Source organism: Sminthopsis crassicaudata, chromosome 6, assembly GCF_048593235.1.
Source record: "Sminthopsis crassicaudata isolate SCR6 chromosome 6, ASM4859323v1, whole genome shotgun sequence".
Taxonomy (NCBI): domain Eukaryota; kingdom Metazoa; phylum Chordata; class Mammalia; order Dasyuromorphia; family Dasyuridae; genus Sminthopsis; species Sminthopsis crassicaudata.
In genome coordinates, this window is record NC_133622.1 from 8,451,853 (window position 1) to 8,479,447 (window position 27,595).

The 27,595-nt window shown below is 42.4% G+C and overlaps 1 protein-coding gene across 9 annotated transcripts in view; it reads right to left on the minus strand.

Annotated features, from left to right (window-relative positions):
* Positions 1-27,595, minus strand: part of LDB2 (LIM domain binding 2) — a 348,559-nt gene that overhangs the window by 74,784 nt on the left and 246,180 nt on the right. For all 9 annotated transcript variants that reach the window (XM_074275419.1, XM_074275412.1, XM_074275417.1 and 6 more), the window contains exon 3: positions 4,763-4,935. In XM_074275419.1, coding sequence (XP_074131520.1) covers positions 4,763-4,935 — 173 coding nt within the window. The remainder of the gene's footprint in view (positions 1-4,762; positions 4,936-27,595) is intronic.

Genomic DNA, 27,595 nt, shown 5'->3' on the forward strand with positions numbered 1-27,595 from the left:
CACCACGTACATGCGATGCTCACGTCTGCACATACATGCACATGCATGCGGGTCGCCTGTGTACGTGTGCACGGGTGTATATGTCCCGTGTCTCCATATGGAGCTGAACTCATGGAATGGCTGGTTCCCAAATATTTTTCACTTCTTTTCATTTGTGAGGAATATAAACCCCATTCCTTTCACTGTGAGCTACGGCATGTAATGAACTGCCACATCTCTACTTTAATATATCAACACCTTCGTGGTCATCCTAAAACACCTTCGCTACCCTCGGGTAAGGATAGACCCAGACTGGCAGCAGGCACTGGACATGTTAAGAGGGATGATTAAATTAAGGTCGTCTTTCTATGGAGGGAATTAGTATATCCACCTTAATGGGAACTTCTCACAGTGCTGAACACTGGAAATTTGATACATTAATATGTATAAGAAAGAGCAACAAAAAAGGATAGCCCATAAAATGACAAGGAATATATCTTTATGCCTCCAAGTGCAAAAATCGATGTCGCCTAAGTGATAAAGATGGGTAGCATCCTCTAATTCTGATTTTAATGCCTAAAGACTAAAAAAGCAAATTTATCCAGCAGAAAGGCTCAGGCACATTAGCTTCAGTCAGTAGTGGTAAACTCCACTAGATTCTGGATTTTCTTGCTTCTAAACACTTTGAAGCAGGATACTACACTTATTCAAATCCACTTAATAGTTTTTTCTAGTTTTTTTTTTTCCAAGAGGAGACATAAAGGAAAGGCTTTATTACATATATTGAAAAATCCAATTTTAAATTTATCCATAACCTATAATGTGACTGTGATCGGGAAATTGCAAAATGTGCACTGGGGAGTTCTGAACCGGATCGTGGCAGATTAAGGCTGCTGCAGATTCTCCACTCACCAGTTGACCAAATTTTCATAAGAGTTCCTGGGAACTACTAGGTCAAAAGCTATTTAGGGAATTCCCCTTTATTGATAGTTTAAATCAGAACAACAGTGATATTGCCCAAACCCAATTTGCTTAGTAATGTCAGTAATGTTAATAGCCTATATAGGAATATTTCTCTACATAAATTTCCCAGCCTCTCACAATTCCCTTTTTGAAAATGAAATAACTTGGCTAATTTTTTCCACACCATTCTGAAAGGTCATTAGTCCATGGGTTTATGCTAATCACCCATAACATTTTATTACAGGAGGCTGTTACTTTTCTCCCATTCTCCCAGCTCAGATGAAAAATCGGAAAGATTCTGTAGGCAGTTTTGCAACCACCCAAAAGCAAATGAATCTTTATCATTCGCAAAAATAAATGTGCATGATTAGTGTCTGGAGTAAGACCTCATAGGAAGGTGATATTTTTCATCAGAGTACAGAAGGATTCATCACAGCTACTAGCATCCGTTGCCAACCCATAGGACAATGGGTGCACCTGGTGATTTATGCTAAAGTGAGCAGGGTATGAGTACTTCCATACCAAGAGGGCATGTAAGTCCCCAAAGGGAGCACCTGGGGCTTCTGGGTAGAGCACTGGGTTGTACCATCTCAGGGCAGCATTTGAGAGAGCTTCTGGCTCCAGACATATCTAAGTAAGACTTTGCATCCCCCTGAAATAGCAATCCAACCTTTATTGGAACTACCCACTACCTGCCAGGGTAGACCACTAGGTTTGGGGTTAGTTATACTTGTTAAGTTTTTCCTAATTTTCTTTCTTTCCGTCTTATAGTTTGGTCCAAAACAATATGATACGAAGAAATATGAAAGCCCCTGTAAATTAACTCCTCAAACAAAATGGCAATTTTTAGACTTTACAGAAAGACTAAGTATCCAGATATAATTTTTTAATGTTTAGTGCAATATTTTCAGAGTTGCCATCCACTCTGCTACTGAGTTGGGGCTGGGATGAGGAGAAAGCAGGGCTTGCTCCTAGATCACCTGAACTAGGGAGTTCTGGGCTACATTAAGGTTAACCTTAGGTGAGGTGTCTGTAGCGAGGTGGGGAACCCCCAGGAAAAGAGCAACCAACCCAAGCCACCCAACCCACATTGGAAATGGGAGAGGTAAATGTTCTTTGCTCATCGGTTATGAAGAGGAGCCTGTGAGTGACATTTCCAAAGCTTTAGTGAGCCAGGGAAACCCAGATGATTAATTTGGAAGTGCATCACTAATGCTATTTAAAGGATTTTTTCTTTCTTTCTTTGGGTATAAACCTGTGAATTCATCAACACAGGGAACCCTCCAGCTATAGATACAGACCAACCACTCATCTGATTTATAATCTTAGGGAGTGGCTTGGGAAAACTACAAGTTTACGGCCCCCAACTAGTATGGAAATCTTCTGGATTCTAAGGTTAACATTCTATGCCCTTTAACTTGCTACCTGTCCCCCATTTTCCTTTTGTTATTTTTTTCTTTTAAAAATATAGTAGATTGTGTATGCTCATGGAATTGGCGATCACCTCAAAATAAGGAAGGCATAAACAATAAAACAGCGTACAAGCCAAGAAGGCTGGCTTTTCAAGAGTGTGGAAATGTCATTTTCTCTAGATACGGGTTTTTAATGTGATTCTAAGGAGCCAGTAAGGATGCTAGAAACAGAAACAGCACCTTGATGAGTTAATAAACAAAAAAAATGGTGACTCCTGCCCATGAAACCTTTCCGAAATGTCGAGTTCCTGTCTCATCCACAGGGAAAGTCCCATAATTTTTACAAACAAATCTCTTTGCATATTTGTCAAAACAGGAGGGAAAGGCGTCACCTGATCCCTGACTCCTTGTGCATTTGTGGACATTTGGGAGGCCGGTGGTGATGCTTGGGTACCATAAAACCAACGGCATCCGACCAGTCGTTTCATGTTTCCCATGCTACTGCTCAGCTTCCTCTGGTTTCACTCCACAAACTAACCCAGAGTGTGCACTTCACACCGGCCTTACTCTTTGGTTTTCAGTAGGACCTCTTTCTGCCTCACTGCCTTTATTTGTTCTTCAGCTCTCCCCAACAGGCATGGCTTCCCTCTCCCATTTTATCCTTCCATTTAGGTGTCCATGGTCCAAATGCTCCTTCTGTCAAGAAGCTTTCCATACCCTTCCTCTCCTTCCCATTATTTTTGTACTATCTAATATGTTTCATAGCATAAATTGTGGATTTTATTATTACCTGTGTTCTAGCACAGAAGCCCAAGGTGCTTCCAAATGCTTGCTGATTGACTCATTGATTGTGTCTTCTGCTCTTACTACAGAGTAAATGCCATTAGGAAGGATGTGAACCAAACCCTGAACCTCTCTCAGCAAATCTATCCTCCGTATGCGGTGGGGGCTTCCTAAACATTTGTAGAGCTCAGCAGAATTACATGTTTGGTTTAATTTATATATGTTAAAAACCATACATCCAAGCTGCCTTTAATTATATTATTTGGGCCTTTTAGGTTGACTTCATATTTTACACCTCAAAAGGAGAAGGGATCTTGAGTCAACAGTGACCGTTAGTCAAATCCTATGAATTTGGCCATGTAGGGAATTCCCAGTGTGGAAACAGAGTCCTCTGATGCAGAACAACAGCTCCTCTCTAATAAATAACCTTAGATTCGGTGGCTCCTACTAAGCATTAGCTTACTGCTGAATATTCTAGTAAACTACTTTAGATCCAGGGCGGGAAGGGCCTTGCCGGAAAAGGCCTCAGGTGACTCTCCCAGCTGGCTTAGCCAGGGTGGCTCAATGGAAAAGGCTCTGCTCTGGAGTCAGGAAAACCAGAGACCAAATCTGCCCTCAGACACTTACTGGCTGTTTGACCCCGGGTGAATCACTTCCCTCTGATACCTCCATGTACCCCTCATAAAATACATACAACTTACATATATGCAGGTCACAGCATCATAAATCTCCATGTATGGCAATACACGTGTGTCTACATGTATAACGTATCCACACACATGGGCCCAGCCTGGTGGCAGGGGGAGGATGGGCTTGGAATCCAGAGCCCATTACCATTATGTGGTTCAAGTCCGGCCCTAGCCATCACTTAACAGCTTTGTGTCTCAATTTCCTCATTTGTACAAAGGGAAACATGGCCTTCACGGATCTGAAAGGCCATCACGGGGAGGGTTTCAGCTTATTCTGTTGGATCCCCAAAGAGAGAGCCAGGAGTCAGAAGTGGCTGTTCCCAAAAGAAAAATGGAGGCTTGATGTCAGGAAAAACCGCCCAACAATTTAAGCTAACCCTCCCCAAGGATGGAAGGTCTTTAGGAAGAGGCAGGAGAAGCACCAGGTATACTGTAGTGGGGATTGGGGGGGGGGGCGGCTGGCTAGACAGTGGTTGAGGTCTCCTCCAAGCTGAACATTGTGCTATTAAATATTTGCATCTTCAAGGGACTGCCATGGGAGAAAGTGCTTTGTAAACCCTCAAGCATTATTCAGATATGAATTATTGTGATTCTGTTACATTGCATAGTCTCTCTTTGGTTGCTGGAAAACTCTCCATTAAGAGTAAATAAAGAAATCAATAAAAATAGTTCCGCCAACAGCCAACATGGCCATCCTGTTAGTTCTGAGGCTCTCCTGCTCCGACTAAACCCACGTTCTTTCTATCACACAACTTGCACAGCGGAGTGACAGTTCGCAAAAATTCCAGTCATGTAACAAAACAAAAATTATCTCACCGTGTGCAAAGCGTCTGCAGAATGAGAAATTAGTTCCACATTGCGGAAGAAAATGGTCATTATGAGCTTTCAATAGAGCCAGAAAGAAAATGGAGAGGGGGCGAGGGCCCTTTCTCTTACCTTGGTAAACATGGGCTTTCCGTGCTGGGTGACCATGGTGCATTGATCACAGTCCACCGTGATGGATGAGTTGTGGTACGACTCTTTAGAATGCTTAAGAATATAATACAGGTCTGTCACACCTCCTTCAAAGACAGTGCTGAAGTAGCGGGGGATCAGAGTCCTTCCAATTGCTGTGGGGAAAATTTAACAAATATTTATTAGCAAGTCAGAGACTAAAAGCCAAGGCCTGGGACACTGGGAAAATCACCCGCCTGGAAGGATGCGTTGGGCAGATTTCCCCCCCAAAGCTCTCATGTCCTCCGGTTCTCTATCATGGAGACCCGCTTCTCTTTCTGGGTTTTTGGCCCAGTCCTTTGGTTTGGCTGATGTCTGGAAGTCCCAGCATGGACACCTCTGGCACTGGTGCAGAACACAGCTGCGATTCCCAGTCACAAGCTGCCTGAGGAACCAATGACTTTTCTGATCACATGATTAATACATGGCAGAGGGAAGATTTGAACTCAGGTTTTGCTGCCTTCAGGGATGGCTCTTACCCACTTCACCGCAAAGCCTTTGCCTGTTCGGGTTATTCCTTTGGGGAAAGGGGCAACCAGCTTCATTACAGTGTTACTGTTGGGGATTCTCTTGGTTTGGGTTTTTAAATTTTTCTTTCCTTTTTTTAGTGTAACAGTAGAAAAGAGCATGAGGAAAGTCAGAATCCGCCTGTGTGGGTTCCGGTCCCAACACTGATCAGCTTGGTAAGCCATTAACCCACCCAAGACATCTTTTGTTTGCTTGTTTGTTTTTTAACTACAAAATGAGAATGATGATATTTGCAATAGCTACTCGACTGGATGTTGTAAAAAAGGCAATGTAATGTGAGTTATTATTCTTACGTTTATATTGTCACCCTAGGATGGAGGGGGGGACTGGTTATATTGGGGGCAACATTATTAAAAAATCTGAGAAAACAGTGAGTATTACTTGGGGAGGGGTAATTCTATGTAAAATGTCTGATAAAGGAACTCCATCAAACCCTTCCCTTTTCACACGTCTGAATCTGAGCTGCCCCACTTTGCTCCCTTTCATATATCTCACTCTCTCTCTATCTCTTTCTCCTTCCTCCTTTATTCTCCTACTCTCTTCCTTCCTTCCTTTCTGCAATCAAGTTACGTGTCTTGCCCAGCCAGTGCTCTATCCACTCTGCCATCTAGAGGCGCCATATTTCTTTTACAAATGGAAGTTTCTTCTATTTGGACAGAATCTTTATATGGATGAATAACATGCCCATGAGGAGAAGGTAAAAATGGAGACCTGGGAAAAACTCTGGGCCCTTTGTATAAATTTGTTAGGGGAACCGGCACGTGCCATTAAATGTCTTTGGCTGGCTTTCCTAGGGCCTAGATTAAATATAATTATAGTATGTAGAATGTTCAAAGTGTAAGGGCCTTTCTTGTGCGTGGGTTTCTTTGTTCCTAAAGAGATTAGGTGAGACAATCGCTGAGGTTTTTCTGATTGTTTCCACTCTCTCCTTTCTCACACTGTATCCCAGCCTGAATGAGGGGCAGTGAGCCCAAGGGCCCACACTTGCTTAGGGATGGAGATGGAAGCCCAATCCGGGTCTCTTAGCCCAAGGCCCATTCCATTACTCTAGTCTGTCTCCAGTTCTTCTCAGCAGTTTGGTGCACATCTGACTATATGTGGTACACTAGACTCCAAACAATAGAAGCTTAACGCTTGGGAGGGACTACAGAAGTCATTTGGGCTGCCCCCTTCTTCCCCCCTAGAGTCACAGGTTCATCCCCGACAAGAGGGATATTCTAGCCTGTGCTTAAATATTTCCAGTGAAGGCTAGCTGCTGTTCCCAAGGCAGCCCATTCCCTTCCGAGGCTACCTTAATTGTTAAGATCCCCTTTTGTGCATTGAACTGAAATTTGCCTGAGTTTTAAGGAAAAAAGAGAATTCATTTTGAGAAATTCAACCCATTATATCAGACTAATGTAAAGAATTATTTATACTGTTAAAGTTGTATAACTAGAGGCAATAAATAGGAATATATACTTAAAAATATTATATGAAAAATAATAATTTGTTACCAAATATCTTAAATCATGTGAATTTTTGCACATAAACCACCCCCAGCTTGAAAGCAATTACTGCAAATCACTCCCAATAATTTGGTGAGCTGAGATATCTATTGATTAGCATAAATGTGTATCAATAGATTTGAAATAGAAGATTAAAATGAACATACTGCAACACAGTAGTATGATATGGAATCTAAGCAAAATTATATTCAACTCAATTAACTGCTGGTGACTGAATCACACTGTAGTTTATCCACGGCACATCTTGCTTTCAATTTCTTTGTGATATCATTGCTTATTTTAAATAAATCCTTTTTTGATTTAGCCACCCTTTCAATTTATAGCCCAGCAGGAGCTGGATGGGAAAGAAGTTTGTGATTCCTTCACATTAACCCTAAATTCTTAATCACCACCTCCAGCTCAGAAAGCACATGCACTGGGTAGCAAATCACCCAGGCAGTAGAGTGAGGAAGAGGGATGCTTTGCGTAGGGTTGGTCCTTTGCATTGATCTGAGAGATAATTTGGTCCATTTCCAACAAGGAAACAAGGAAAAGTGAGTTGGTAAGGTTACATATGTATGTTTGTGTACATACATACACACACATATGGATTAAGGAAGGATAGGATGTGGGAAAGTTGTAATGTTTTCCAGGATCATCTGAGTAGTTATAAGGCAACGTGAAACAACAACATGACTTTTTTTTTGGGGGGGGGATCATGCTGTGAATTCACAGATACACCTTTATTATATTAGGCTGTAAGGTCCTCAAGGGCAAAAATTAGACAGCCTAGAATAATAAAGGTGGTTTATTAGTCTTATTCATCTTGATATCCTCCTTAGGATCTACCTCGCACACTGCCTTTCACAAAATAAGTGCTCAATTAATATTTGTTGAATGAACGGATAAGGACAAAAGCAGCATTCTTCAAATAATAGATGTGATTTTGCATGGTCCACCATTACCTGCCACTGTTCTGGATCATCAAGCATTATGTCACAGTGTGAACACATTTGATTTTTATACCTGCATCATATGTTCATACCATGGATAAGCTAAAGGATACATTATTTGTCTATGCATTTAAATCAACGGTGGATCCACCCTTCATTCTCAGAAACAAAATAGTCTTTTTACAGAATCTTGCAGCATACTATGGCCATGGTAATTACTGTGTGGGACACTGGATTTAAAACACTCAGGGAGAAAAGTCAGAGATGTCATTGCCGGTAAAAATCTGCCATATCTGACGCGGTCCAACCACCGTGAAGGCAGCAGCGACACACAATGAAAAAGATGGACCTACACATGGGACATTGGTTGGGGTCTGAACCCTATACATTATTTAATTCTATATTTTTTGAAATAGAAAAGAAGACCATGGGCTAAATTATTCAGGAGACAGAAATGTGTAAAAATAGTTTAAGTAATATCACCCTTGTAAGAAAATATCACTAGCCTAGAAATGACTATTTCCTTCTCCTAAATTCTGGGCCCACTTTGTCACCCCTTTGTCCCGTGTGTGTCTCTCCCCTCCTCATGTGTGCCCATACAAGTATTGGACAAAGTCTATAATGTTGTTCATCTGAGTGTTGTAACCTGAATCACAGACACACTTCATCTCCGACATCTGGTCTCACGTCTCCAGGTGCCTTTGAACATCTCCAAGTCCACGTCCCACAGACAGTTTAAACTCGCCATGTACAGCTCTGAAAATCATCATCCATCTCCTCCATTTCCTCCCTTTTCTCTAAATTCCTTGTTATTAGTATTATGAATTTTGAGCTGTACTATGGACTGAGGCACCCATGCTCCCAAGCCAAGTGTCCCCTTCTCTCAAGCCTCCCAATCTGTGGCTGAGACGGGTCCATTCTAACTCTCTGTCACAAAAACGTCCTTGTCTCCCTGGCACCGACACCTTGTGGCTGTGGATTCTCATCCCCTCATTTTTGTGAGTCTCCCTTCCTCAAGGCGCTGTCTCCCCAGGATTACTGCATCCTCCATTCGGCTATCATAGTGCTGTTGCCAAAGCACCGGCCAAGTCACACTCTCTTATTCAATCAGAGGGAAGGGAAAAGGAAAGGGAAAGGGAAAGGGAAAGAGAAAGGGAAAGGGAAAGGGAAAGGGAAAGGGAAAGGGAAAGGAAAAGGAAAAGGAAAGGGAAAAGGAAAGGGAAAGGGAAAGAAAGGGAAAAGGAAAAGGAAAGGGAAAGAGAAAGGAAAAGGAAAGAAAGGGAAAGGGAAAAGGAAAAGGAAAAGGAAAGGGAAAGGGAAATAAAGGGAAAAGAAAAGGGAAAGGGAAAAGGAAAAGGAAAAGGAAAGGGAAAGGGAAAGGTTCTTCTCCAGTCTAAGTATTCTAATTATTTCAGCTGATGCTTATTTTGTTATGACCAAAGCTTATCATCAGACTATTTGTTTTTTTTTTTTTTTTTGGTTTATCAATCAACTTTGAAAAGTTGATCTTCAGAACCTGCAACAGTACCAGGACAAAGGAGAAACTGACTTCTGCTGTTTCAGAAACTGTTAACCTTGGTCATGAATCTGGTGTTAAGAAATACATATTTTGAGTATTGTATTTGAATATAATTGGTTTCTCTTATAATCCTATTAATTTCATGTTCTTAAAAACATTAGTCTGAGAAGGGTCCATAGGTTTTACTACAAAGCAAAAACCTCTTTGTTTCCTTTTCAAGCTTCAGTTAAGATTGCCCTCAATGTCTGAACAATTGTGTTTTTCTTTCATTTTTTCTCATAAGACCTTATAAAGATGGGAAAGTAATTACTAATTGCATTAGTAATTGCAGATTTAAAAAAAAATCTTTCTTTTGGGCAGTGATAAGGTCTAAGAATTTTTCTAAACATTTGGCGCCATTCCTTCTTTCAGATATATTGAAAATTGATCCTAAAGTCACTTTCTCTGATATACACAGTAGTTATTTTTTCTATCACTGTTCTTTAGCACCATTTCTACTTTGTGCAGGAAATCAAGATGTCCAAGTCCAAATATGATGGCTCCATTGTCACTGATAGAGAAAAGAGTTTGTTATAGAATGATGGACATTTTTTCTACAAGTTTTCATATATTTTGTTTACTTAAAATTTTCATTTTAAAATGCCATTTGGGTAATTTAACTTTGTTAGCTCTTTCACCAAGCTTTCTCTGTTTTCCTTTTCATAACTTTATTCTGTTACTTTTGTGAGGCAGTTCTGCTCATGATCTTCTACCATCATTCCCTGCAACCTTTTATAAATGAGCTTATATTCCAAAGTAATATTTGGAATTGCTCTTGGCTGCTTTCCCTCTCCACTTGGCAAGGCTATCGAGTGTTTTTTTGGCCGATGCAGATTCTAAGGATGTTTTCTAAGGCTCCTCCAAAAGAGGCAATGACGTGTCTTTTAAATTCCCTTGGTAGAAGGGATCTTGGTCTTTTTGTGCCATAGACCCCTTTGGTACCCTGATGAAAAAAAGTAAAAATGATATTCTTAAACATGTAAAATAAAATACAAGGAAGCTAAAATTATTGAAAATAAAGATATAATCTCTTCTCCTTAGAGGGTCTGTGGACCATCGGTAAATTAGCCTTAACTTAAGAAATTATAATACATTTCAATATCCGTTCTTTTCTCAGGTTTAACAATTTGGCTAAAGAGTTCAAGTTAGAGATGTATCAGTTGTATACTATTCTTTTCTCATATTTATTTCCCCCTAAATTGATATTGATTAATAGTGCAATTATATATGGACAGCTGATTTATAAATCATATCCACATCAGAAAGTGGTCCCTCCTAGTTCATTATTGGTATTATCTGGTGCTTCCAAATCTAATGTCTCCTGATACTTTTCTCAAAGTATTAATAATATGCAGTAGGAGGCCTTTATATTGTTTATTAGATTTTTTTAGTTTCTCATTTCTTACTCAGAATATATTGAAATAAATTTTTCACTGTTCTCTATCCCTATCTTTACAACAAACTCACCAAGTATTGAAACATATGATTTGATTTGGAAGATACTGAGCTTTCCATTGAATTTCTGTTTTTCTTCCTTCTCTGGACTGGTAAATAATCTTCTTTTCATTATTATTATTGTATTTTTTTTCTGAAAATGCTTTTCACAAACATTACAATATAAAATGATTGAATGTCCCCTGATAAGTTGTTCCTTTTTGTTTTTGGTTACATAAAAAAGTAATTCCCTCAGCTCCTTTATTTGCCTCTCCAAAAAAACCTGAACTTCATGCTTCCATTTAGTTGAAACTTTCTTTTGTTTCTTGGATATATTTGTAGTGAGAATGTCAAATTTGATAGGATTCAGTTTCTCTGGAAGAACATGCACTCATTCATTCCTGGACAAGGACCTCACATTTAGTTTGCCAGCAGTGAAGTTAAATGTCTAAAAAGTGTGTAATTTTCAACTCTTTCTGTTCTCTTTTCTTCCCCCATCACTGTAGAATATGAAGCTGGCCATAGAGGGTTGAGGGATGTTTTACATTTTCTTTTGTTTGTTTTATTTCATGGGTTAGAGATACAAAGACCAAAGGATTCAATACCAAGTCCTACTGTTGATCGGCTTTTTCATCCTTATTTGGGTTGGTCCTTGGGAACTAGCAAATACTTATTAAATGACTATTATAGACCGACTTTGAGTTAGACAATGGCCATGTTAATACAAAAATTGGACAGCCCTTTTCTTAAAGGTGCATACATCCTGTTCAAAGACTATATATATATATATATATATATATATATATATATATATATATATATATATATATATATATAATAAAAAATAAAAAAAAATATAAAAATAAAAATACATATTGATGAGAGTGAGCACTGGCATGTGGGGGCAACTAAGAAAGTATTCTCAAAGAATGTAATGTTTACATTGAGTTTTAAAAGGAGCTAAGGTATTCAAGAGATGAAGGTGGAGAGAATATTTCAAATATGGGGGACAGCTTGGGAAAGGTATGAAGTTGGGAGATGAAATGTTAGAGGAAAGCAGTCTAGTAATAAACTGTGAAAACCATGGGATACAAGGCCGGAGTCAAATTATTTATACCTTTAAATGTCAAACAGGAAAATTTGTCAATGGAAAAATCATGGAAAAAAAGAATGTTATAGTATAGCTTGGTATAATCTTTTAGCCCCACTATGGAGTAGGCTTTGTGATAGAGTCTTTCAAAATACCTTTGCAGGCGGTTTGATTTCTACTCTTCGTTAAAAATATCAACTTCTGTTAATTTCCGGGTTTTAATGGCAAACGACTTAAAATAGGAGATGAGATAATCTGGGATGCTTAAAATTGTTTTGTAGAAAGAAGGTGTAACTCCATTAATGTGTTATTATTATTAGTTAACACTTTGCAATAATTTTACTAATGATTTTCTATCTCATTAGCAAGGAAGTAACATAACAAGAGATTTATGTCTTCAAATAAAACAAAGTTAATTATAATAGGAATAACTGATTATTATGAGTTGTTGTTTTTTTTTTTTTTTTCTTTAACTTGATAGCTGATAAGCTATCAGGATCTGGATGGTATTAACTATAGTTCAGCTAAAACTTCAGTATATCAGAAATTCACATGCAAATTTAATTACTCAAGTATATAATGTACTCATAGGATTCATTAAACTCCACAGGGTCATTTATATCTAGAAATCAGTGAACCCATTATGCAAATATGCAAATGTGGGCGTTTCTATCGTCAACATAAACAATTCTGATGATTTAATTTATGGTAAATAACCATGTTAGGGAAGGAAATGTTGGGATAAGACCAGGTTCAAGTCAGGAGGCACCTAAATCATGTTAGAGAATAAGGTTTTTATTTTTTAATTTTAGTGAAGAAGGAATAAGTTCAATGCTAACTTCATTTTCAAGAACTGATGGCCTTTTTGCTTTACTTTTTGAGTTTTAATTTGGTGCTGAGCTAAAATGTATGCCAATGGTATATTTACATTTCCCCCCTTATTTTTTCTTTTGCTATTCTCAAGATATATCTGTCCTATTTCTATTAAGATATATTACAATTGCACATTATTCCTACTAGACTCCTTGAAGGCAAGGTCCATGTCTTATCTAAAATGTATCTCACACAGTATCTACCACAGAGCTCTGCTACAATAAGACTTTAATATTGTTGAGCGAATGAAAAATTATGGAGACAATTGGAATTAGAAGAGGGGAGCTCATCCTGGCCTAAGACAATAAAGGAAGGCTTCATGAGGGAGTGAGGGCTTGCTCTGAGTGGGCTGTGAATGGGTAGGAGATAGACAGGTGGAAGAGTAGTGATGGGACATTCTGGGTGAGGAACCAAGGTAAGAAAGACTTTGAAAGCAGGAGCAAATGGGGCCTGGATGAAAAAGATGGCTAACCCGGTTAGAACAAAGAATTTGGGTTGCGGAGTAATGAGAGACATTTGCATACTTTTTCGATATTTCAAAGACTAATAATTTTTTTTTTTTTTTTTTTTGAGGCTGGGGTTAAGTGACTTGCCCAGGGTCACACAACCAGGAAGTGTTAAGTGTCTGAGACCAGATTTGAACTCGGGTTCTCCTGACTTCAAGGCTGGTGCTCTCTCCACTGCGCCCCCTAGCTGCCCCCAGACTTATAATTTCACGACTCTTTACTCCACCAATGAAGATTACAATCTCCCCACTCCTTGGTAAATAGTCCTTTGGGATTGTTGAGGCTGCCTGAATTCATCACGTGGTGGCAACCTCTGGCAATGAGCCTTTCTACACTTACCAGACTTGGTTCTTAGATGAGAAGACTCAGATTCAAAATTTCTCTCACTTGATCCGAGTCTATGTGAACGGAGCCTGCATTTTATGGTTAAAACATCTAGTAAGTAGGCTAGCCCTTTAGGACTGAATCCCAAGTCCAAGAATTCAAGAATTTCATGCCTCAAAGCAGAGAGATCTCAGCAACAACGGCATGACACACTTATATGGCTCTTTACAGTATTAAAAGTACTTTATATAAATGATTTAATTTGATCCATCAATAAGCATGGGTTAGGCACTGAATATAGATTGGGCAGCATGCTAAGAACTGAGGATATAGTCAAGAAACTTACACTCTGTAGGTGGACAACATACATGCAAAATACACGCACAGACGCACAACAAAGAGTGGATAGAAAGTAGCTTTGGGGAGCAGGGTGCTATTGGTTGATGCTTTTACACCTCCATAGTGGTGACAGAGCTAGTATTTTCCTCATATTATCAAGGTCCATTAACTTGACTGCAGAAACACAGTTGGTAAGCAGTGAAGGCAAGGATCAGATCCAGATCCTGAAGGTACTTTCTGTTCTCCGGTGTCGGGAAACTAGGACTGCCAAAGGTAGCAAGCAAGATAATGAGATAGTGTGTTTAGTGGAAAGAGAGCAATTCTTTCCCAAAATATTAATTTATTAGGACACACAAGCCCCTTTCTTGCACCCTATTCTTGCTTATCTCAGCTCAAATCATAACTTTGAAGAGTGACTCATCCCAGGAACATCTGAAGTCAAAGTAGAAAACTTGCACTCCAACTACTACTACTAATGACGCTGATAGACAGATGACATTTATATAGGTTTTTGAGATTTGTACAGTGCCTTACAAATATTAAACATTTGATCCCCATGACAACTTTCCTATTTTACACATGAGGAAACAGAGGCAGACATATGTCAAATGACTTGCCCAGTAAGTTTATGAAACTTGAATTCTGGACCTCCAGAGGATAAGTCCAAAGATGCTCTAGCCACTGCACCACTGAGGTGCCCATTTAAAAATGTATCAAAACAATTCTCCCCATCCTCCCTTTTCCTTAATCGAATAGACTTCCCATCGCACTCTGGAAAGTGGAATACCTGATTTAGACACTGAATTGTAGATTCACATAATGGTAAAGTCAGGAGTGAATTTAGAAATAATCTACTCCAACTCTCTCATACAAATGAGGAATCTGAGGGTCATACAGGTGAGGTGACTAATCCAAGGTCACCAGAGTTGGTGGGGGATGCCAAGGGTCATGCTTCCCCAACCCAATATTCTTTGCCCCATACCAGGCTACCTCCCAGTGTTTAGTTCTCAATTACCAGGAAGGCCAATTATAATGTTCATTCAGGGATTTAAAGCAGAAAGCACCATAAGGGGAGAAAACCAATGAATTATGGGTCCATAGCTGGAATTTCCACATTTGAATGTTAGAGTTGGGATAATTATGGCTTAGGGACTAATCATTTAAAAAGATTCATTTCTGGATTGGAGCTAATTTTGAATTTTACAAGTAAAAGTATCCCATCTGAGACTACTTAGTTTTGATTCATTTCTCCCTTAAAGTATTTATATGCATAATCTATAACCACGCAAACTCCATAAACAAAAGCATGCTGCTTTGGAAGAAAGGATTCGGCTCGAAGACCACAGCAGAAATCCATGGGCATTTTTACGGAGAAGTGAAAATCGTGAAAATGAGAGAGACAGCAAGAGATGGTTTGGTTTACTTTCCACATAAATATATAGGGGATTGGGCATCAGAACCCAAATTTCCTTCTACATGACAATGAACTACCATTTGTATGGGGAATTAATTGGTGCATGGGGAGGCAGGCCTTATGTGAGAACATGCGGGATGCAACCAGCAGACAAAAAGCTGGATTAAAGCATCTCTGGATTAAAGACAAACCAATGTACGCTGGTATCTTACTGATATCTTAGCAATAATTGTGATTGTGAACTTAGGAAAAACATCCCCAAAGGCTGATTTGTTCAGACTTTTACCTCTTCTTCCCTAGATAGGGGCAGATGATTCCAAGACTGCCATCTCCACCTCCTTGCTCTTGGTCTCTCTCTCTCTCTTGCCATTCAGATACTGGACTGGAAAGACCCTGGCAGGTACCAAATTGTCCCCTTGTCAAGCTGGCAGTGTTCAACTGAGAATCCCAGAATTCTAGAGGTGGAAGAAATCTCAGTATCCACTGAGCCCATTTTATTTTTCCCAATTACATGGAAAATTTATTTTTAACATTTACTAATTTTTTTTAAGTTTTAAGTTCTATCCTCTATGAGATGGTAAGCAACTGATAGAGGTTTTAATTGTGTAATATGTAAAAATTCCATATTAGTCATTTTGTGAAAGAAAACTGGAAGGAAGGAAAAAAGGAAGGAAGGAAGGAAGGAAGGAAGGAAGGAAGGAAGGAAGGAAGGAAGGAAGGAAGGAAGGAAGGAAGGAAGGAAGGAAGGAAGGAAGGAAGGAAGGAAGGAAGGAAGGAAGGGAAGGAAGGGAGGGAGGGAGGGAGGGAGGGAGGGAGGGAGGGAGGGAGGGAGGGAGGGAGGGAAGGGAAGGAAGGAGGGAGGGAGGGAGGGAGGGAGGGAGGGAGGGAGGGAAGGGAGAGAAGGAGGGAGGGAGGAAGGAAGGAAGGAAGGGAGGGAGGGAGGGAGATAGGGAAGGAGGAAGGGAGGGGGAGAGGGAGAGATGGTATTGCTAAAATAACTAAGTCATTTTCAATTCTTCACTGAATAATCTTGTTGTTGTTTGCCCGGTTCTGCTCACCTCACTATAGATCAATTCATGTAAGGCTTTCTGGATTTTTATGACTCGTACTGCTCATCATTTCTTAATGTTCCATTACACTACCTGTTCATCCATTCCCCAAGTGGTGAACATCCCCTCAATTTCCAGTTTTTCACCACCACAGAAAGAGCTGCTACATTTTCCTGCAAACAGGGCCTTCTCCCTTAAAAAAAAAATCTTGTTGGGATACAGACCTGGTTGGGTCTGTATTGTTGGGTCCAAACAAGTCTCTCATTTTACAGCTGAAAAACTGAGGGCCAAGGAAGCTAAGAGCATAAGGCCCAGGCTCTTTTCTGTCGGAGATGGTGGGGCAGTCATGAGGAGGAAGGCGTCCCCCAAGCAGCAGCACAGTTGAAAGAAGTACTTAGATTCAACAGGCTGGGGTTGAAATCCGGAGCCACAATTTACCATTGTTGTTCTAGCACCCTGTGTCTGGCTTGTGTATAGATGTGTCTGCGGGCCGTCTCCTCCATTAGACCGGGACCTCCTTGAAAACAGAACATCTGCAACCTTTCTTTTTGTCTTCAGCACTTAGAATAGTGCCTGGCACACAGTAGGCGCCATTTATGTATTTATTGATCTATCTATAAAAGGGAGGTAATGGAAATCGGAGCTGCCTAGCTCAGTAGGGCTGTTGGAAGGTAAATACTTTGTAAAACTGGACGCCAAAAGAAATGTGAGTTGCTGTTCTGCACAGGATGGGACTTTGGAGTAGTGGGCCAGTCAGTCGGTCAATAAATTAAACACCAATAAAATAAGCCAAGTATTATTCTAAACATCATTAAACTAACTGCAAGTGAAAGTCCCTGATCTTCATTCTGAATTCTCAGCCTTACTTCCCCTTCTGTGGAGCTATGAGCTAATCAAGTTCCCCAGCATAATTCACGCAGGACGATCTAAACATGCCATGAACAAGACACAGAAAACTCCTCTTGCAAAAATTTGGGAACGTGGAAGCCTCTCCGAGTCTGCCCAACATTCATGGGGTTATAAAACAGATGGGCAACAGAATCAATTAATAATTCTCCTGCCTCTGATTCTCTCTCTCTCTCTCTCTCTCTCTCTCTCTCTCTCTCTCTCTCTCTCTCTCTCTCTCTCTCTCTTTCTTTCTCTCTCTCGCTCTCTCTCTTTCTCTCAAGTCGGAATTTTTTTTTTCTCTTTTTTGTTCTACTTTGCATTTGAATGAACGTACCTACTTATCATCTTGCTTTAATAACATCTCTTCAAAATTTTCTCTCTCTTCAGGTTTTGTCATTATAATAATTTTTCCCTCAGCAGAAAACATATTGTAGCTAGAGGGGCTCGTGGCGACCGTGAGGAAGAAAGTTTGAAAGGCGAAGGCAACGAAGTTAGCAGGTCTTTATGACAAAGTACTATCACAACAGAACCTGGCTGGCGCAGCGACGGCAAAAGGGAAGACCATAAAAATGATGGAAATCGAGAAGGACAAGGCGCTTTAGAGAAACAAACACCTTTTCTGCAAGTAGACAGGGCAAACACCACGCGGAAAATGCTACCCGGAAAAATGGTTTGAAGAAATAAGGACAAAAACATAAAATTCAAATGACAGCCCAACCAAGGGAGATAAACCAGAGGCAGACAAACAATACAATTTTCCTAAATCAAGCCGCCATCTCCCCTTTGACTTTAATTGACCTCAGCAGGGATATGAATTGTGAGCCAAGGTAAAGGTAGGACAAATCCAGGAAGAAAAAGAGGGTGGCCTGATGTTGTAACCCTAGGGAGCCTCACGAGTTCCTTTTTGGCGGGTGACACTTGAATTGGAGGAGGAAATGGACACATCCCACAGAATACACGCTATTTTCTAGCACCATGTGAAGGAGGCTTTACAATCAAAGCTCCTTGCTTTTCCCCTTATGTCCCCAGACGTTGCCACGATATCCCTGTATACAGTAAACACTTAATAAATACTTCTTTATGGATTATAATTCAGTGAAAAAGGCCATATGGACCTTCTATTAGATTCCAGGGTCTGCCACTTGATACATCATGTCCAAATGCCAATTCCAGCCTGTAGCTTTTTTTTTCTTTAAACAGAAAAACTGTTCTGATATCAAGACATCAAGAAGGATAGATAGAGTGCTAAATGGGAATCAGGAAGACCCGAGTTCGAAACCTTCCTCAGATACTTCCTGGCTGTGGTACTTTGGGTGAATCGCTTAATCTGTCTTCCTCAGTTTCCTAATTTGGGAATAACAACCACACTTCTCTCCCAAGCTTGTTGTGAGGATAAAATGAGACGATATTTGTAATGTAAATCTTAAAGCTTTATAGAAATGCTAGTTCTAGTCATTATCATCCACTGTGGATCCGGCACAGGAAGGAAAGTTCGGGCGGTGAATGGCAAATTAAAATACTTTGGGAAAAGCGTCTAATATCTCACCTCTCAGTGTGCCATCTAGACACACGGGCCAGCTTTACCAGAACTCTTGAGTGTTTACAACCAGGAAATTATATTGGTAAATGATAAATGATTCCCCAAAGAGCCGTGTCAAATGGCTGCAAGCCTAAAAGGATATTGGAGTCTTTTCAAAGGATTCTTTGATGTTAATTACGTAGAATTGTTTTTCAATAGCTCTAGACTTGACTGTTTTAACAAAGTAAGAATAACATCAGGTTTGCCAGGGCTAATGTCCATGCATATGTTTTGAAAAATAAAAAGCTTTAATAATTAAAAAAAAACATCAAATACTGGCTAGAACATGCGCATTCATCTGTATTATTGTATGCACTTATTTTATCCCTCATGACAATGCAAGACCTTTTCCAGTAGGGACTGTTTTATTCTTTGTATTTTTATGTCAAGAGTCTAGTGTGGTATTTGGCACCCAGTAGGCATTTTAAAAATTCCTTTTTGATTGATTAGGGAATTCATAAAAGATGAGAGATTTCAAGAAATCTCAACAAAATCCCCCAGTAATTCTCTAAATCCTAAGGCTACTGCGAACATGTATGCATTGATAACCGAGGTGATCATCTGTGCAATTTCAGGCAGTGGGGATATGAAGAGTACCTCACCAGTGGATAATATCCGTTGTCAGGCATATGCTTTATAACACCCAGAACTCACTCTTGTTTTTGCAAGCTGCTGTGGGTAGCTTTGATTTCCTTTCCTGCTGCAGAGCATTTTAGAGATTTTTTTTTTCTTCTTTTACCATAGAAGTTAATGGTAAGGAAAATTAAAAAAAAAAAAAAAAAAAAAAAAAAAAAGAACTCAAGACAGCAGAGAGAAGCATCAGGAGGAAACAAGCAGCTTATATGCATTTTTTTAACTTCTGAAAGAATTTTAAGTCAAAGACTTTTCTCTCCAGAAGCAGGCCAGAACAGCTCCGCAGAGCATTAAGGCATTGCTTTTACCAGAGTGACGACTGAATAATTGTTAATGCTGGGTTGTGAGCCACCATCTGAGGGGCAGGCTGGCAGGAGGGCCCAGGGCCAGGAGGTGACTTCATTAGGCTGGTGACCTGGAGGAGCATGACCAGCCCATACGGACAAAGAAGCAGAGCTGAGACATCAATCACCTCAGCAAGGGGCACGTGAAAAATGGCCGGACGGGAAGGATGGGCGGAGGTGATACATGGATACATGGGACAGGGCGGGTTACCAGAGGAGGCAGGGAATCCATGCTGGACCCAACACAGAGCCCTGGGCCGAAGTAGAGCAGACTCCCCCTGACGGCAGGGCCGTTCAGAAGTGCACAGCAGGGCCCTCTCTGCCTTGGTCCGCTACATGCTGCCGAGAAGGGGTGAGCGGGGTTTGCACTGGCAGCCACCTGGAGGGCTCAGGGCAACTGGTGATGCACAGAAAGTGCAGGAGAAACATTTCTGGGAGAACAAGCTTTTAAGTGGGGGAGGGGGGCTGTCTGCCCTCAGTCCTGGATGAGAACCATTGCATTAGGGAGGAGATGCTAATATATGCAAGTGAATTAAGAAAGGGAGGGCTCTGGGGCATCTCTGCTCCTCCGGAGCCAGCGGGTTCCCAGGGCCAGATGTAGCTCCCCTGACCGCTTAAATAAAGCACGAGGCTCCCACCTCGGGCTGGAGGAGGCTGCCTCAGCCATGCAGGGAAGAATGAGGGTGGACCAGAAGCCTCTGCTGGCTCTGGGAAGGTTCACCTCACAGCTGACCGAGGGGTGCTGGGCATCCCCCACAACAATGCTCCCCCCAGATTGTGTATGGACGCCGGCTCCAGAACAGCGTCACTGAGACCGAGGGTGGATAACTTAGGGAAACGCAGGCCCCAGAAAGCCCTGGTGGTGATCAGCAGGGTAACAAGTCCGTACAAATGAGGAGACGACCCCTGCTTTCGATGTGCTGAGCCTCGAGCTGTGGGACATTTCCCACGCTGCACCCACGGCCTCGGAGCTGCAGGGCCGCGATCTGCTTTGTTTGGCAGAGATGCGATTTCCAGGGGCTTTCTGGGAGCAAACAGTGGGCACGACAACAGGCTTCTGTGGGCCTAGGGGAGTCAGGGTGCGAGAGAAAACTGGAAGGGAATGTGTGCGGGTCACACTTAGATACACACGTATTCCTGCGAGAAGACGTCCGGACACACGTGTGTGCATGTTTCACACGCACACGTGCACCTGAACTAGTCCAAGTGTCCTAAATCGGAGGCTGTGGCTTTACTTGAGGCTACTTGTGGTTCCCAGATCCTAGAAGTGGCAGCAAAAACACAGGAGCTGGGAGAGAAGTTAGTCTAACCCCCTTTATCTTGTGGAGGCCCCAGCTGAGGGGAGACCCCTGAGGCTAAGTGAGAGGAGAAGGGTGGGAAGTGACCTGTGGGACTCTGGAGCGCCTTCACCCACTTTCCAAATGATGGCCTACAACAGGCTTCTCCAAGTGGGGCCCCCACGGACCATTTCGGGGGGTCTTCAAGTCCAAAATGACGTTAAAAAAAGTGTGAGAGATTCCTTCCCTTTCCACTTTTCTGTGCAAGGCCAGACTTTAATTCAAATTTAAAAACAGCGCAAAAAACCGAAAACAGAAGCAAACATGGGCATCCAGCTGCCTCCCATTCAGCCAGTGTTAAAGAGATCGACAGAAAGTCTGCAAACCAGTGCTACCCTTCCCACTCATTTTTGGGGGGATAAAGTAGCTCATTTTCCTAAATTATGTTATTGATGTTTATATGTAATAGCTTCTTGGGGTTATTTTAAAGGAATGAATGAATATCTTAAAGTACATTAGTTCCTCTTTCTGATGTGGTCATTTTGGACAGTTAGAATCCGTAGAATTAAAAGCTCTTTGGTTTCTCACCCATTTTAAGAGTGTGAATGCGAGGGGCTCCCCAGACCACGCAGGTGGAGAACCACTGGTTTAACAGCTGAGACATCTGCCTGTGTTGGAGACGGGATTTAAACCCAAGGCCATATCTCTTTCAGAGCAGTGATCCCCTGACCACAAAGGGAACAGGGGATTGAATGAGGATCTCTAACCTTGAAGGAGAACAAAATTACCTCTTTATTTCCACTAATATCTATCCTTAAGTTTCTTAAAAATTACTCAGAGAAGTCATCTTTAGACTTGATCTTTATTCCCAAAGGTCCCAAGACAAAGAACGGTGAAGGATCTAGACCAGGGGTTCTCAAGCTACGGCCCGCGGGCCAGATGCAGCCGCTGAGGACGTTTATGCGGCCCGCCGGTTATGGCAAATGGGCTGAGGGGTGGAGACAGTTTTCACTATAGTCCGGCCCTCCCACAGTCTGAGGGACAGTGAACTGGCCCCCTGTTTAAAAAGTTGGAGGACCACAGGCTAGACCATGTGTCTCCTGCACTCCCTTCTGTAGGAGCTGGGGCAGGCTCCTTGGCTTCTTGAGCCCCATCTGTAAAATGGGAGGGGTTAGCCTATTATGTACCATCTTTCTCTGTTTGGGCCGGAGTGAATATGGGAATTTGTTTGCCTGGACCGTGCCTCTGTGGACCAGAGCTTGGTTTATTTGCTTAAGGGTGGGGGCTGGGATGGAGGAGCAAGAATTGGAGATGAAGGTCTGTGAATGAGGGATCTAGAGGGGGTCTGTACTAAGGGTACCCGAGTTCCTTCTAAACTTGTGAAATGAAATAGTCTGGGCTTCGGTGCTCCACTCCCTCTCCCAGGCTGGCTCCACAAGGCCACATCCTCCCACTTCACATGGAGTGATCTTTGCATCATGGCTCACTCACTCATTTTAAGACTGGAGAAAATGTCAGGTGAAATAACTAAGCAATAAATTAGTTCTTGACATTACATAAAAATATAACTGCACCTGTGGACAAACTCTGACCCATCCTGTCCTGGAGATAATTTATCAGAAAAAGAAATGATCTCAACTCCCCTTATCCCTTGCAAAGGCTGAAAAGGACCCAGGCACCTACCACACGTAATGCCCTGGGCTGGGCACTGCCCGGGAGTCGCCGTCGAGTGCTTTTCAGTCATTTTCAGAATGCCCCGGCCGCATTTGGGGTTTTCTGGGCAAAAATACTAGTGTAGTTGGCTATTTCCTTCTCCAGACCATTATACAGAAGAGGAAACTGAGGTAGACAGGTGAGGTGACGTACCCAGGCTCACCCAACTGGGAAGTGCCTGAGGTGGGATTTGAAGTGCTCTAGCACATCATGGGCTCCCCAGTGGCCACGGGCTCTCTCTGGACACATGCACATCCACGCGTGTATATGAACACACAGTACACGGCACAGGTGTAGATATTGTACTCCTTTATATTAGGTGCATCGTATATGTGGATACATGCACAATATATTTATATATCTGTATACACTCACATACATATTTCAACCCCCTCATGTTCTCAGTAAGGAAACTCAAGGGGATGTGTTTAGGATTATCCAGATATTGAGCAGCAGATGCTAACCCAGAATTCTGGCTCCAAATGAAGTGTTTCTTTCCATCCCATTGCACTGGCTCATACCCTCAAGGACTGACTACCTAACTTCAAAAGGATCACAGCATCTGTAGCATAAAAATCACGCAGAGCATGACGTGAGAAAACCATTTCTTTTGTGAATCAAAACGCATCCTATAAATGAGATCCATCCTTCCGTTTTCTACCCAGAACACGGCAACCGTACTCGCCAATCGGATTTTCAAAACTCACATTGCGACAATTCTTTGAGTTTGCCAAACATTTTCTTCTATTTTCTTTTGATACTGAACCACAGGTGGCTTGTTTAAATGTATTTTGAAAGAATCATTTCATGGTTAGATTTTTAAAATAAGCACTATTGTAAAGTTTATTTATTTAGACTCTAAAATGCTTGATTTAAAATATTCATATCTTTTGATAACTCCCCACTCCAATAGTCGTGTCTATTAAACACAATGTCCAAGACATTGAATTTGGGGAGACACAACTACAGGACCCCCGACTTCATGGAGCTTACGATCTAGAATTCGAGGTGAGGCTTGATGTAAGCAGAGCAGATGACTTTCCCCCAATTCAACCCTGCACCTAATAATCCTTCCGATCAGGACCTCGCTCATCCTGGTACCGATTTGGAAACCACATACATATGAAAAGTGAGAAGAGGAGATGAAAGAGAAGAAAGAGAAAAAAAGGGGAAAAAGGGAAAAGTAGAAGGGAGAAAAAGAGGAGAACATGTCTGCTTTTAGTCTCCCAGAAGTGTGGACACTTATTGTAATGGGAGGGGAAAAACAAATTCTGTTCACCTTAAACAATAATCTGAGTTGAAAAGATGGAAGTTTGGGGACATGGTCAGCTTACAATCATATGCAGAACCAAAGCCAGGGGAAAATGGCTGGAGATACTAAATAAAGCTTAAACAGAACGAAGAAGGTAAAAGATCGATCATATTTACGGAGTATTTTAAAGTTTACAACTCCCAGAGGGTTGGTAGTGCAGGTACCCTTGATCTCTATTTCGTGGCTGAGGAAACCGAGGAACAGAAAGATGAGGGGATATTACCGAGGTCGCACACCCAAGGAGTCCCAGTGTCGGCCTGGGACCCCAGGCCCTTCTCCTACAACGTCCCGGCCGGGCAGACTCCCCTCTGAGAGTGGGGAATCTGAGCTTTGCACTGGGGCTTGCTCCCAGTTACTGAGCTAGGATTTAAGCATGAGGCAGAGCCGGTCTCTTGAGCCCCAGGACAGCTCCCTCTCCCCTATATCGTAGTGCTTCTGATGAACAGAAATCCACCAACATTCATCGATTATAAAGCACAGAATTATCTCTACCGTTGAAAAGCCTCCCCCCCCAAGACTTTGTCTCTGAAGTCTAGATTATAAACTCTGAGTCAGGGATTCTCTCTGTCTCCCTAAAACCTGGTCCAATGCCTTGTCCATGGTGTTGGGGGAAAGATTAGCAGAAGGGCCCTGCCCTGGGCTGGCCATCTCCAATGGGAGCTATAGCTCCGTGGTAGTGGCGAGGGCTGGGATGGGTGATTAAATAATATCTGGCCTCCTGTGTCTCTCAAGGAGAAGCCAACACGAGGTACCCCTCCCCCTTTAAGGGGGCAGGCGCAGGACAGATAAATTGTGAGCTATAGTGCAACGGAGACCCTGCCCATGGCCATGGAGGCCGTTCTTGTGACAGATGGAGCAGTTCCTGGAAGGGTCCAGGGAAAAGTTCTGTGCTCAGGATAGTGAAATTATCATTCCAGCTGTCCGGTAACTACTTATTTCCCAAGAAACACTTGCTTCCTAAGAACACTTTTTCTGGCAGACACATTTTATTAACATTTGTATCTGTCTCTGAGACATACTATTTGTCCTGAAGATCCAAACAAGCGCTGCCCATCTGAGATCAACTCGTGCACGGCCGCTCGGCTCTCTGAAGGCCAGCTGCAGGAGGACGGGGATGAGGGAGGTCACTGGGACCCCCACAGCGTGGGGCCGTGAAGGGAAACTGGGTTTTTGGCTCTGCCCCGTTACGCCCCAGGGCCTCTGGCCAAGTCATGGAAAATCTCTGGGTTTGTGCTCAGCGTTAGGATGAGTGGGTGATGTCTAAGGTCCCTGGAGCCCTGGCTCACCTCCAAGGCTGTCCTGCGGCCTTCTGTGCCATCCAGGACCTGCGTACATGGCTGAAGCCGTCTCAGAGCTCATCTGTTTGGTGCCCTGGGAGAGAATCTCCCCCAGCCCGAGGATTGTTGATCCGACCACAGGGATTTTTAAGAGGACAAAGTGAGCCGGCCTTTTCCCCGCACATCGGTGCTCTGGATTTGATCCCGTTCTTTCCTGATGGGAAAGGACTGTGTTTGCTGAATTCCTCTGAATATTGTAACACTGTGAATCTGAGAATTGTGCATTTTGTCCCTTAACAGGTGAGCCTTTGTCCTCATCATAATAGTCACAAATGCACTTGTCTGGCTCTTTTAGGCTTTGCCGACTACTTTATGGAGAACTTATTTTTATGCTCACAACCCCCGGGAGGTAGGTGCTGTATTTGCCCCATTTTATGAAAAGCAAACTGATCCAGACAGAAGTCGACTGACCCATAGAACAGTGGACCTGGAGCGATTGCCTAGTCCAGGTCCTCGTTTTACCCAGGAGAGGTAGATCTACATGCCATGGCAGAGCCCACCATGGGCCAGGGACTGCGTCACGTCACGGAGGGAGTTTGCAGCAGAGCCGGGACTAGAAGCAGGTTTCCTGATGTTCGGGCAAAGACTTTCCATTTTCCTCGCTGACTTCCTCTATGACGCTGATGTGCTTCATGAGGCACATGAGATGAACAGCATTCCCACCGTGAGGGAAAGAGAAGCCATAAACCCTTTCCTGCAGCCCTGTTTTTGGAAGGCTGGGAACCATTCCTGCGTTGAGAACCCCCAGGGGTCCTGCAAGCACGGGCTGCTAGCACACCGTGGCCTCTCCTAGCAACAGGGAGCACTTCTCCGTCCGAGTGCACAGCTTTCCCCTACAATATCATCCCCCATTGTAAATAATATTATGGAGATTCAGAAAGTACGGCGCCACTCCCTGCACCACCATAGCTACCAAGTGCCTTTCCTGGGTGCCCTCTCTGCTCTGAAATCACCGAACCCTCATGGTGGACCTTCAAAGTCAGCCCATCCGTCCCGCCCCCTAGCACATGGGGCCAGTTGTTAACAATTCCAGAACTAGAACAAGATCTCTATTGTCTTTCTGCCCCTCCATGCTGCCTCTGATTAATGGACTTCTCCGTCACATGGGCCCTCCTGAAGTAATGAAGCATCCCCTACCAAAAATTGCTCATGTCCGTAGCATTCTGGGATAGAAACTCATGTGGGCTGGCCATTTGCATCTTGTGGGCCAAGAGAGCACAGATTTCCCATCAGTGATGGCGATGAGAGGGGCTCTAAAAGCCAACGGGAGGATTCCAGCCAAATATTCCAACTTCCAGATTAACACGAGACTGAAGTGTCAGAAGTATTTGGGCTCAGTCACTTTTCCGTTGTGTCCAACTCTCCTTGACCCCATTTGGGGGTTCCTTGGCAGAAATACTTGAATGGATTGGCCATTTTCCTTGAATTTTACAGATGAAAGAACTGAGGCAGACAAGTTACCCAGGATTGAACAGCTGATGTCTGAGGCTGCATTTGAATTCAGAAAGATGACTCTTCCTGACTCCAGATGCTGTGTAGTGTGGTGCTACTAGGAGGTCTGAGGCTCTCTGGGTGAGCTAGGGGAGATGGTCCAGAGGTAACATGGTACCTGCAGGGCTATATTCAGGTAATTTCAGAAGGGGATGCTGGCTTAAGAGAAGGAAGATTGGGATGAGGAGGGAATTCCTAACCAACTCCTATGGGAATCTCTTAAATGGCAGATGTTTAGATAGAGACAAGACCACCTAAGTGGGTTCCATTAGCCAAGCTTACAATGCGCCAGATTCTATGTCAAAAACAGCAGACACAGAGACAAAAAGGGAGACAGTCTGTCTTTGGGAGCTTGTTTTCTGCTAGGAGAAATTAGGGGTCCCTGGAGAAGTAACACAAAGCAAACCCAAGGGGACATGGAGCACCTGGGAGAACTGCCATTGGTAAGATGAGGAAAGTCCATTGACGGGAAAGGTGCTTAAATCCTGCCCCCCATGTTTGTATACTCATAAGCTATGAGTTTTATTTTACATTTTTTATTATTAATTTTATAATTATAACTTTTTTTGACAGTACATATGCATAGGTAATTAAAAAAATTTTTTTTACAACATTATTCCTTGTACTCCTTCTGTTCCGAGTTTTTCCCC